The sequence below is a fragment of the Hoplias malabaricus genome, chromosome 10 (assembly GCF_029633855.1).
Source record: "Hoplias malabaricus isolate fHopMal1 chromosome 10, fHopMal1.hap1, whole genome shotgun sequence".
NCBI lineage: Eukaryota > Metazoa > Chordata > Actinopteri > Characiformes > Erythrinidae > Hoplias > Hoplias malabaricus.
In genome coordinates, this window is record NC_089809.1 from 26,733,026 (window position 1) to 26,746,665 (window position 13,640).

Sequence of the window (13,640 nt, forward strand, 5' to 3'; positions counted from 1 at the left end):
TTCATTCCAGCAAAAGAAAGGAGCGTAAAGCTCCATCTGGAAGATTGCCCCAGGCAGAATCACACAAACAAACAACAGCCTGGAGGTAGTCCTCTTTGGTTCGATGTATACAGGCAGCTCGCCTGTCCATGTCTATTTATGCTTTCCTTCATCTTTCGCCTGGTGTTCTCAGGTATCCAAGCTCATTATGTGGAAAAAAAGGAAAAAAAGAACCCTCAATTAAAGGCTTTATTTAAAATAAACATTTCTGATGACAGGTCCAAAAGGTAGCCTCACTCTGAGTCATTCCTGGGAAATAAAATGATTTGAGGCTCCCCTAGCATCATCCCTAAATCCCGGCATGCACTGGGGCTCCCTGTACGCAGGTGGATGATTGACAGGTGAGTGAGAGTTATTTTGTGAGCGCAGCATTCTGGCTGTCACCTTCACTCCTGCTAGGCAGCCAAAGCGCCGTAACGAACTCGTTACCCAGCGCAGAAGCCCGCTATAACACCCACAGCCTAGGCAATTTTATGATTCATTTAGTCCAATAAGGAGCATTTATTAAACTTTACTTACTTATCAATAATGGCTTCTCTATTATTGAGCTTTGAGCTGAGGAATGAAGGGGATTGGAGCTGATTGTTGAAGATGGAGATGTAAATGAGAGAAAGAGTGTGGTAGTGGAATGTAGGCTGGCAGCCCTGGAGAGAGAAGCACAGAGCTTTAATAATGTAAGAGAAAGGCACGTGTAACTCTGTTATCTTTTACTATGACTTACACCTTACTTATCATTTTCTGCAACTGTATGGCTATTCATCTATGTATAATACATCAAGATGTGTGATAGGAATGTGTGATTTGTGTGTATGTGCATGTTTGTATATACTTCTCAGGACAAACTACTATGTAATGTAATGTCTGGCAAACCTGAGACAAAAAAGACAAACAGCTATGTCACAGTAATCCTGTTTGGTGCGTATACTTTACACAATGTGGCTATGTTATGTTAGCACCATGCTAATTCTTGGTAGCTTTCACGCACATTCTTCAATATAAACATAGATAGTTAATTTATGATGGGTGTAGTGTTTACTGCAGTTTACTGAGTTGTTGTTTGTCATGCAGGCACATTAATTACGTGTGCTGCTCTTCAGCTTTAGTCCTTGTGGTGTGTTTTGAGTGCATTTTTACAGGAGGCTAAAGTGATGGTGAGCTGTTGGAAGGCAATTACCCATCAGCCTCAGCTGGCACAAGTTCCTTCTCATCTGGGCTCCTAGCATTCTCCATCACCGCCACCATCATGAAAACAGCAGTAGATAAAATATCTCTTAGATATGTTTTAAGACATATTTTAGGAGAATTTCCATTTCTTAAGTACAGTCCCAGCATCTTGTAGAATCTATACGTTTGTGAGGTACATGTAATTGGTATGGTGTAACGTAGACATATGGAAAAGTGATTTATTAGCAGTGAAAAAAAAGACAAAATGGTTCTATTGAGGATTTTGTTTTTTCACCAACAGGGATGTATTTAAAATATATATGGATTATATGAATGACCATATGGCTGACTCTCTTTCTGTGTGTGTGTGTGTGTGTGTGTAACAGGCTGGTGTCATGTTGGTCAGGGCCAGAATGAGATTAGAGAATGAAAAGACACAGACTCTAGGCCTCGGCCTTAGAACTGTGAGCAGCTTCTAATCAGCCAGCCAGGAGAACCAGAGGCCCTAAGGCCCACACATCACATCGCATTAAACACACACACACACACACGCACACACACACACACACACACACACACACACACACACACAATACATACACATGTGCTCACACACACACATACATAAACAGGCGCACACATACACACAGGCCAACACACAAAACCAGCTTGAAATAACAGATAACCCTGCCAACATGCATCATCATCCACTCCACTGCTGTCTTAATCTGCCTCTACCAAGCTCTGTAATGAACTTAATTGAGGGGATAAATGACAAATTCTCTCATTTCTCTCTCTCTCTCTCTCTCTCTCTCTCTCTCTCAGTATAGCTCTGTTGTCTTTGCCAACATTTATGTAAATATGGCAGAAACTATTTATAGGTTCCTCACACACTTAAGGTGATACACACATGTAATCTTCAGGCATGGAGATGGTTGTAAACTCTGGATGATAATTTAGAATATCTGTAGCTTAGTACAAAACTAAACATGCTGATAATCAAGAACATGAATTACATCTATAAAATAAACACTGCCAGCTTCTTACAGGTAACTAGAGATCAGAACATTGTCTTTTCACCTCATGAAATAGGCTTGAAACTCACTCACAGACTCTTTCACTCGCTAACACTTAAGAAAACGGTTCATAAGGGGCACTGTTCATCAGTTACACCGTGTTCACATTTTATAGTGCTGTCATAATAACTCACTTAAACTGGTCTGTCGAACAGTACAAAATAGGCCCAGGACTAAACGGACCATATTTACTTAGGGTAATACGTTTTACAGCCTTAGGTTACAAAAAAAACAAAAACAAACTAATTTAACACTGTTTGTCTTAGACACATATTTGTAACGACAGTGATGATATATCAACTATAATTAAACACATGTTGTACTTTTATAGATAATAATACCTTTTTTAAAAAATATCTAAAAGGCTACACAGGTTGGGATTTGGTCAGATTAAGTACAATTAAATTGTTCTGCGTTGTATCACTCAATCTCTGATCACTGGATTAGTGGCACAGTGCTCCAGGGTTCCAAGGTTGTGGGTCACTATCGTTGAGTGGGTGTTTGTGTGCGTTTCCTCTGTATGCCCCGGATGCATGTACGGAGGTGGATTGGCATTTAAAATATGACCATAGGTGTAAGGGTGTGAGCGAATGTGTACATGTGTGATAGCCTCTAATGGACTGGTGCCCTGTCAAGTGTGTGTTCGGGGTGGGCTCAGGACATACTGCTAACCTGAACTGGATGATGTAGTTATAGAAAATTAATAAATGAATGAATTATTGATCGCTTGTTCTGTTGTCAAAATACTTGACAGAAGACTAGATTAGTAATACACTTGACAGTGAGAGTTTTAATATGTTTCATACTCTTCTAATGTAGGATAAAGATGGAGCTTCCTTTTTCCTCTGCCCTGTTTCTCCTTGTCTGTTTCTGAACTTCTCAACACATTCACACACACACACACAGCCATGAGCTGTAATTCCTGTAATCAAGCAGTAGTCTGTGTGAAGGCCCGTGGCAGTGCAGGGCTGGGTGACAGCAGCATTGATGCACAGTGAGCCGAGCTCTCCGGTGGGAAGACTTCCGTTTGTGTTCGGCTGGACACTATTGATCAGCCAGTCACTCTGTGTGTGGCGTTCGATACATTTGGGTAGCGCAGGCATCAGATGTGATTAAAGAAAAGCAGAGCAAGTGTCTGCATGTTGAGCTGTTCTGTTTGTCAGTGCAGGAATCTTACTTCCTCTTTATGTCTCTTGCTATCTCCCCTCCCACTCTTTCTCTTTCTCTCTCTCTCTGCTTTCTCCCTGTCTTTCCCAGTGCGAGTGGCCAGAATTCACAAGGATCTGCTTCCACCCCTCTCTCTGTCTGACGATCTGTCTGTCTGTCTCTCTCTCTCTTCTCTCTTTCTGCTCCGTCTCCTAATTGTTCGCTGATCACTCTTTGAGGAAATGCTCTGTCGCCCTCTGAAGATCACTCATTTGTTCACACAACAGAGCCTGGAATATTAACTTACATCAACATTTGGTGCATAACACATTTCTCTCGCTCTCTCTCTCTTTCATCTATCTTCAGAGCGGTGTCCAACATGACTGGCACAAGGATCATTTGCATAGATATCATTTCAGCTGGTCTGATACATATCATTCTTTATGTTGACTGAAAAAATATTCTCATAAATCTGCATTTTATAGCATCACAGTGTAACTGACCTATCCATTCTCTGCCCACAGATGCATTTTTTACAGGACATAAAAAATGTTGCTGAAAATCCCATTCAACATAATGAGAGATTGTAGCAGTCATTGTTTAGATGTGCTACATAGTAGACCTCATGTTTATAGTATGATATTTGACACATACAAATCTGCAAAAAAATAAAATAAAATCTGCTACATAAGGACACAGTGGTAGCTTGATCACAGATGGTTGTTATCACAGAAGCATTGTCTTACTTTCACAATATTTTGACCTGGCATTCAGAAATAGTGGCTTATTTCTTCATGGAATGGCGATACTATCCAACTTATTAGATAATATACTGAACTAGCTCAAATGTAAATCAGTCTCTTTTAGTAAATCAGTCTCTTAGAGGAAAAACTCTGAAGACTCACAGGATGAGTTTTTGAGTATTTTTGACAAGGTCACTGTGGACTGACAATGTAAAATAACAAGTTCAGCATTCCCAGTTTCAGACTGCATCACCTAGTAATCTGAACTCTGATGGTGCACCTGCTGTAAATGGTTTGTTGTTGAGGATTAGATTGTTTTCTATGTTTTTTTTTCTTTTTCTTTTTTCTTTTAATTCCACTGTGCTCAGAGTAATGGTATTTTCTGTAGAGCCTGTGGCATTCTGGAGTGTTCCTTCTCGTTGCTCCCCACTGCACCCACTTTTTCAGGGTGTTTATGTTTCAATCAAAAGAGCCAAAGCAGTGTGACCGCGAGCAAGCCATACAGCCCCCATCTCACAAATAAATACTGTACTATTATACAGGCCCAGCCTGGCTATCTATACAGTCAGGCAGCTTCAGTCTCAGGGGAACACTAGCCTAGTTTATGGAACTATAACCTGAAATGCATGTTTTTGAAAGGTGAACTGCAGCCCCCCCCCCCATTTCCTAACATACACAAGCACATATCTTTGTCCATAGATATTTTGTCCATCAAAAAAGTAAAAAGTAGAAAAAAAAGAAGGCTTCAGAAAAGAGGTTTCCAGTCTCATTATAAAGCTCAGTTTACAAAAACTACAATATACAAATATTTTGGGATGTTGCTATTTTTTGATGACATCTAGCCAGAGGACAGCATAGCAGACTGTGTACCACTCTATGGCGAGTTGTGAGTGAACCACAGATGGAGCTTGTGTGGAACTGTGTTGTGGTGTTTCACATGTTACTATGAATTCAGGCTGAAGCACCAGGAGGAAATCAGTCAGAGCTGTGTGGTATTGCAGTTGCCAGGCTGTGATTCGTTGGCTGGGAGAAGGATGTGCTTCACATTGCCATATTGGGCTTGCTCTGTGAGGCTTAAATAACACATGGCAGGGCCACTGCTGTCCCCTCTCAGCTTCCATCTCCTTTTTCCACCCTGCAGTTGACAATTGGGGACCTCTGGAAGCCACGACTTCAGGCTCCAGCATTTTAACAATTCATAAAAGTGTTGAAATCAATCGGAGCCGAGGAGATTTATTAAATCTCTCACTGCAGGCCGGGAGAGGGAAGCGAGAATGAGGAGTAAAAAAAAAAAAAGAGGAACGCGTAAAAAAGATAAAGCATCAGGGGTAATACTCACATTGGCTGACACAAGGGAAAAGCAGCTTTTAAAGCGTTTAGCTTTAATTTCATTCAGGAGTGACATAATTGATTTTAATGAGATGTTTATAGAGTGAAGTGGCGGTGTTGCTAAATCATTTGCCAGTCTGCCTGTCGGGCTGTGCCGAGCCCCGCGCTGGGAACAGAACAGCACACTCCAGCTAAGACAGCCAAAATTCACTAGGATCCTCTCTCTCTCTCTCACTCTCTCTCTCTTTGTCCCTCTGTCTTTTATTTTCTCTCTCTGTCTCTATCTCTCTCACTCTCTCTATTCCTTTATTCTTTTCTTGCTGTTTTCCTACTGTCTTTTTCTCCCTGTCTGTCTCTTTCTTTCCCTGATTTCTTCTTCTTCCTCCCTCTCTCACTGTCCTGTCTGATTTAGAGTCACTATAATGTCTCTCCAACAAAATGTTTTCTAGAAAGAGTTAAGCGCGGTTTTGAACTTGTATTTTTTACATTTAGCTCTGTGTAGAGTAAAGCCGGGTTCCTGGAGCTTTCAGTCTGTTCCCTGGCTGTTCTCAGTTGGCTGCTGGATGGATGTGAGGTTCGCTGTAGTGTTAGCCGGGCCTGCGGATTCGCAGGACTTTGATGAAATTCTGAACACAGCAAAGCTCGCCTCCCAGAAGAGAATTCCCTGCACCTTGTGGGCTTTGATTCTGCACCCCTTGCTCTGCCCGGCAGGAGACACACACAGAAACGCACACACCCACACACACACAGACTCACACACGCTCTCAGTCACAGAGGAGAGAATGGTGGTGTGTTCAGTATTCAGCAGCAGACCTTGTCTCCTGCTCCTCTGGTGTTATTACTTATTTATTATTCATGATGCGCATGTGCTGCTCATCGACTCTGGGCCATGACTGAGTGTGACGTGCACTCGCTGCAGATGGACGCCGACGATGCCCCAGAGAGCTACCACCGCCTCCTCTCTTAGTCCCACAGACACCTGTCCACTGGGACTGTGTCTGGTCATCTACTGGTCAAGGCTGGGGTGAATTTGAAATGGGTTTTTTCGAGGTTTCTGTCGTATCCAAAAATTGGAACAGCCATTTTGTAACAACATATTTTGGTGATATTAAGATCCGATTGCATTCTGAGAACACACTTAATTGCAGATGATTTCATAACAAATTCAAATTTCTAGAATTTCTAATTTTAATATTATTTTCAATTTTTGATATTTAACTTTATCAGGTAAGTCATTAAGAACAGCTTGTTATTTACAATGACAGCGTGGCAAAAGACAGAGCCTCTTGAAAACACACAGATACCTAGGAACTATACAAAAAAGAAAATGGCTTCAGCGTATATCAGTCTCACAGCAGTGGCATGTATCACTTAAAATGCAACAGAATTTTTAAAAGCTGACTTGGGGATTTAAAAAAAATGGGTCCCCTGGATTTCCCAAACTTGTTCCCAAGTGTGTGTGGAATCATGGCTTGCCCTTTCCAGCATCTTTCCTCTGACCGCTGGCTGCCACATTGTGCTTCAGTTTGGCTCTGATTGACAAGCCAAGCACTGGGAACAAATGATTATGAAGCTGTGCACTGTGTAGGTGTGGGAGTGATTGACAGGTCTTCCATGTCCTTACAAACACACACACACACACTCACATGAACAGATGACCTGCACCTCCAACGTTCCTGACCAGCAGCTGGTGGCCAGAACATTTCCTCCTGCTTTTCTTGGCCCAGAGGTGAGCACTAGGCCCCTGAAGCACTTTCACACCCTCTCTCTTTCATCAACACTCTCTCATGGGCAGATTATTAATATCACACTCTCTCTCCTCACCCTCAGCCATCAGGGAGCCTTGTCAGAGACTGCAGCGGCACACTGGGTGTGAGGAGACTATTTATCTCCCCATTTCAATACGATCCTGACCTACAATACCTGCCTCAGCTTTTGTGGCTCTGCCACTGGGAACAAAGACACTTCAGCAATGTGGGATTGTTCACTGCGCCCACAAAAGTTGTCTTGTAATAGAAAACATCTGTTATTATCTGTTAGTCTTTGCTTTCAGCCTGGAGGATGTTCTCTTCATTTAAAAGTTTGGTGTGCTTTCATATCATTGTTGCAGTAAGAAAACCCCCAGCTGTTAAAAGCAGGGGGAAAAATGCAAAGTATGAATGTAATATGATTTTATCAGCACTATCTGAACATTTTCTTAAATAGTAACTAAACTTTTTTTTTTCTTTCCATTCCATATATCATGAAGTTTTCATGCTTTGTGAAATGTAGTGGTCTCAAGTCAAGTTACCAAAATAAAGATATAAATAAATAAAAGTTTGTCCTGACAGCAACAATTCATTCATTATCTGTAACCCCTTATTCAGTTCAGGGTCACGATGGGTTCGGACTGGGCGCAAGGCAGGAATACACCCAGGAGGGGGCGCTAGTCCTTCAAAGGGCGACGCACACATTCACACCGATGGACAATTTTTGAGATGCCAATCCACCTACCATTAGCTTTTGGGACACGCACGTTAGGACATGCACATGGACAGGAGGAGAACACACCTCACAGACAGTCACCCGGAGTGGGACTTGAACCCACAACCTCCAGATGCCTGGAGCTGTGTGACTGCGACACTACCTGCTGCGCCACCATGCCACTCCGTCAGCAACAATACATACCTTAAAATATATCTCAGCTAAAATTCATTGTAATTATCATACACTGTTACAAACAAAAGGTTACATGTACCTTTTTTAACATTTAGCAAGTATTTGCAGAAAAAAAATATTATTATAATTTAATATAAGTACAGTTTTTGTATATGAAAAGTGTTATAGCACAGTATTTTTATGTGTTATGTAACAGACCCTATTTTCAGAAAAGAAAGGACATTGTAAAATGCAATAAAAACAAGAATCGGTGATTTGTTAATTCTCTTGAAGCATTACTTAATTGACAAAAGCACAAAGTGCTGACCAAGTTAATTGTGTTTTGTAAATATAAACACATTTAGTGATCGATGCTGCCAGCACACTCCAAAAACATTGGGAAAGAGGCATGCTTACCACTGTGTTACATAATTTGGGAACTAAGGATACTAATTGTTTAATTTTGAATGTGGAATGTTTGCCCGTTCTGGCTTGATACAAGACAGTTGCTCAGCAGTCATTGATTGGCTCTGTTTCTGTGAAGCCATGTTGTTGTGTCAAGTACAGAAACAGACCTGGTATTGTTTTGCTGAAATAACCATTGACTTCCCAGGAAAAGACATCATCATGACAGCAGCATATGTCTTTCTAAGACCCCAAGGTTTGCCTCCATATCAGTGGAAGCTTCTCATCCATGCTGTGGTCACTGATGTACCACCCATACCCTGATTATTGATTTATTATTTTTTTTTTTTATCTATTGCTGATAACAGTCTGAATGATCCCTTGCAAAGACTAAACATTTTGTGAATGCTTCTTTTATGCCTTCTAGAATCAGCTGTTTGAAGTGTACTGCTTCAGAACATTTCACTTTTATTTTGCACGTCCCAAATTTTAGAATGTGTTTCAGGTATTAATTCTAAAATGTGTTTATATTTATAAAACACAATCATGTTGTTCAGGGAAAAATTGGGCAGTTATATAAGTATTCAAAATAATTAACAACTCACAGATTCCTGTTCTTACTGCATTTTAAATATGTCCCAACCTCGGAAATGGGTTGTAGGCTGTAGACATGCAAGAAATCTATGGAGGAAAACACACCCATGCATATACACAAATATATGGATAGAAAATAGAACAGAAACATTTCCTCTAAGAGAGACAATAATGACAATACTTTTTTTTGCCTAATCCACTTTCCTTGTATGGGTGCTCTCTCTGTTTTGTCCATGACTCAGTGGTGACATATGTGATGTTTTTGATCGCTGTAATGATGGAGCTGGTCAGACTGACTGATCAGAGTTCAGCTGGCTTACCTGTAATTTTCAGCCATGCTGATTTGTCTTTGACTGATGTCAGCACACACACACAAACATCCCCCGATTGATTCCTCCGTATTATTACAACAGGCCTGTCTTTAGTCCTAACCTTGCAGACGGACAATCAGGAGGAAAAGCTGGAAAATGACAGGTTTGGCCATGATTTATTCAACAGGACGACGATTTCTGATGCACCCCCCAGGCATGATTTCCATACCAACAAATGCCGAGAGCTGTTGTGATTGCTTTTCAATCATCTGAGACAAACACTAATTAGATTTTTTTTTCTTTCTTGGCCTGTGGAATGAGGGGTGTCTGATATTGGAAGCATGCGAGTCTGCCTGGCAGTCAAGCGTTGCACACTTTCACCCATGCCTCCTGCCCATCTGTTAAAATCGTTGTTCTCCTTAGAGCCAGAAAGTGTTGGTCTGATTTTGCAGTATTAATTATTGGGAGGTAAAAAGTTGTGACTTTATTATTCTGATAATTGCTTAAGCAGGTCATAGATAAATGCTACTAACTTCATGTAGCCAGCAGCTTTAATAACTGTGTGTCTTTGTGCGTGTTTGTCTGCTTGTGCTTCCAGACGGATGCTGCTCTGATGTACGATGCAGTGCATGTGGTGGCTGTGGCTGTCCAGCAGTCTCCTCAGATCACGGTTAGCTCACTCCAGTGCAACCGCCACAAGCCCTGGCGCTTTGGCAACCGCTTCATGACTCTCATCAAAGAGGTACGATGCCAGCAAAGGGCAGGTGTTTTATGTGAATGTACTGAGTTTTTTTCCACAGTTTTTTCACGAAAAGACTACAGGAACCTAAGGGTTTTTAACCCAGAATTCATTAAACTGGAAATTTAGTTTTGAGGTCAGCTTTAAGTGAACTTTTACAAATAAATTTACAACAGTGGTTTGGCTCCACTCTATGCCCTGAAGATAGATTCAGAAATAGTGTTTAGATACCAAGGTGTTTATGTTATTGCCTCTGTAACCAAACTAAAGATTTGTATATGACAGATGGCATAGTACATACCAATCAGGAGCTGAATTTGTTCCATCAACCTGATGATAGAACTGCATTACAGTTGCTAAAGTTTATATATATATATATATATATATATATATATATATATATATATATATATATATATATACTCAGGAATCTTAACTTAAATGGTAATAAAGTGATCAAGTGATTTGGTATTCAGAGTGTTGTTTTATAGCTCACAGGAAACTCAGTTTCAGTTTTTTTTCTAGATATTTTTCCCCAATGGTTTGTCTTGATGTTCATTGAATTTTCTTTTTCTCATGATCCAATTAATCATGAAAAAAAAATAAATAAATAAATAAAACAATGAACTAAATGAAACAAAAACGATATATAGTCCAGGTTGGGCTCTGGGGATACTAGCCCCTTGTTCTGAGAATACCAGCAGATTCTTTGTGTGATAAGTGCATGTTGATCCTCTTAGCATGTTGTTTTCTTGCTGTACAGCAAGTTTCTTCCAAATCAAACGTCCTGAGGGTACTGTAAGATGTATTAAAATGTGTTTGTACATATCAGCATTCATGACGGTTTCAATCAAAAACAAATCACCAACTCCAGATGTTGTTATGCATCCCTGAACTTCTATAGATCTCCCAGCATGCTTGACTGATGGTTTAGACACGGTTTGTAGAGTCTTTCATTGCTTAGATCAGTCAATAAACTCTTACACTACATCTCAGACGTCTAGTTTTGGAGTTTTTCTTAGTGTTTTGTTTGACTGGAAATTAAATAAACAAAACGATGAGCTCTGTCTTTTATACAATATATCAGGCTATGGCACATATGAATATTCAAGCATATAATTTAAATCAGAGACATAAATGCAATTGCTTAGTCAAGTATGTATCATACTGCTACAACATTTCATTGAGTGACAATTCTAGAGCATGTTATTCATCGCGTAAGATCCTACAAACGGCTAATTCCTTGAGCAGTACTCTAACTACAGAACTAGGGAACCGTGTGAGACATTCTCAGTCTCACATCAGTCTTGCTTAGTACAGTTGACCTGCTAAATCACTGAAACATTAACTTTAATGTTAACTTTCCAGTTCCATCTTATTCCTGCTGATTCCTCAATGAGTAAAAAGTAAAAGTGTCTTGTGAGACTGCAGCTTTCCTGAATGACACCTCTGAATGACCATGAACTCCTGCTCTGTGAGACTGAGCTCCTGCCGAAAAACTGATCTTAATCATTGCTAATTATTCTCCCTCATGCTGGTTTGAGGGGAAAAAATGGGGCGTCTAATCCGAACCCTCCCTGTCATTTAAGCACAGGATTGTGCTGGCTATATTTAGGCTGCCTAAGACCCTGGGCTGTATTCTCTGCGTGATATCACTGGCTCAGTCCGCTGCGCTGTGCAGGATTCTGACACATTAAAGCACAAAAGGCCTGCTCTCCCCCAAACTGCAGCAGTGATCAGCCCAAATCTCTTCACTCTCTGGGCCGCCCTCTCAGGTCCTCCCTCCCTCCCGCCCTCTTTTTGGATCCTTTTTGTGCTGAACTTCAAGTGGAGCCTCTGACTATAAGCCCAGGCCAGTGGTGTGTAGTTGAACGAATGTGGGCTGCTGTTTAGCCCCAGACACCTGCACTCAGCGCTCTCTTTGAACGCAGCACAGCTCTAATCTAGGCTGACACCCCGGCTCAGTTAAAGACACAGCCGGTGTATGTGTGTGTGTGTGTGTGTGTGTGTGTGTATGTGTTCAGCATACAAGTAGCTTTTAAAGCAAGCCATCACCAGAATGGAATCAAATCAGACAAATATCTGCATAAGCAGTGAAGCTAATTCTAAAAAGTGAAATATGAAAACATCTATCAGTGCAGCAAACAGACCAGAAAGGACAAGACAGCAAAATGAGTACTCTCAGAAATGATACATACAAATACTATAACTTAGGTATAAAACAGAAATTATATCACAGGATATTTAGAATATGGCTGATGGAAATAGAATAGGGAAATGTCATATAAATTAAAGATATAGGGCTGGCTACTTAATCTACACACAGACCAAAGACTCCAAATAATAAATAAATAAATAAATAAATATATAAAAATAAATAAATAAATAAAAACAACTTTTACATCATCTCAACAGTTTTAACTGGATGCAGTGTATCATTAGAGTTCTCATTACTTTGGAAAATTAGAGGCTGTAGTCAATGCCTCCAAAATATCCAGTTTTTAAAAATAATTTTACATGTTTTACTGTTTTTATATCTGACAAATAAATTGACCTGGGATTAAAATACCCTGGGGTTGTTTCTACTGTTTTTACAGTAAGAACATTCATTGGGATATTTATAGATGTGAGAGTTTGCAGTTTGCAAAAAATAACAACGCCAGTTTAATCCCTGAGAGTTGCAGTTAGAAATGACATTAAGATAGTCTTGTGTGAAGAGTACTATAGGAACAGTAACGTACAGCTTGAAGAAACCCTTCTTATAAATGCTTCTAAGTGTCCTCCTTTGCCTCTGAAATGAGCCAAAACCCAAAGGAGTCCCCTAAAAATACCCTTTAACGTGCGTCTTAGTCTATCTATGTGTGTGGGTCATTGTTCTTTATTGAGGTGCGTGTGTGTATATATGTGTGTGTGTGTGTGTGTGTGTGTACATATGGGAGCTTTTCTGGTTTCTGCTTTTGTGACCTGCTTGAAGGTGAGCTGTATGTTCCAATGAATAATGAATTTCCCTGTTTTGCCAAAGAGGGATGAATTCTTCTTGGCTGGCGCTGCCTGGTCATGATGAATATTTCTCTCACACCTTCAGGCCCACTGGGACGGCTTGACCGGACGGATAAATTTCAACAAAACCAACGGCCTGAGGACAGATTTCGATCTGGATGTGATCAGCCTGAAGGAGGAAGGATTGGAGAAGGTAGCTGTGCCAAACCCTTTCTATTTACAAAACACTTAGACCTGTATGCAGTTTGGTGTACAGTCAGGTATACATGTACAGAGTCATACTGAGAAAAAAAGTGTTACTGTATGCTGACATGCTTCTGGGGTATTTAGAGTACACACACACACACCCCTGTGCTCATCGTCTCACACAAGAGTTTGTTTCTCAGCTGCCTGTGACCTCCCATCTCGCGGGCGCATGTGTCTGCACCTCCATGAATAATTTACTCTATTAATAAAA

General features: G+C 40.6%; 1 protein-coding gene across 2 annotated transcripts in view; it reads left to right on the forward strand.

The window, feature by feature from the left end:
* Positions 1 to 13,640, forward strand: part of grik2 (glutamate receptor, ionotropic, kainate 2) — a 164,252-nt gene that overhangs the window by 90,796 nt on the left and 59,816 nt on the right. For both annotated transcript variants that reach the window (XM_066683827.1, XM_066683828.1), the window contains exons 8-9: positions 10,043 to 10,186; positions 13,269 to 13,376. In XM_066683827.1, coding sequence (XP_066539924.1) covers positions 10,043 to 10,186; positions 13,269 to 13,376 — 252 coding nt within the window. The remainder of the gene's footprint in view (positions 1 to 10,042; positions 10,187 to 13,268; positions 13,377 to 13,640) is intronic.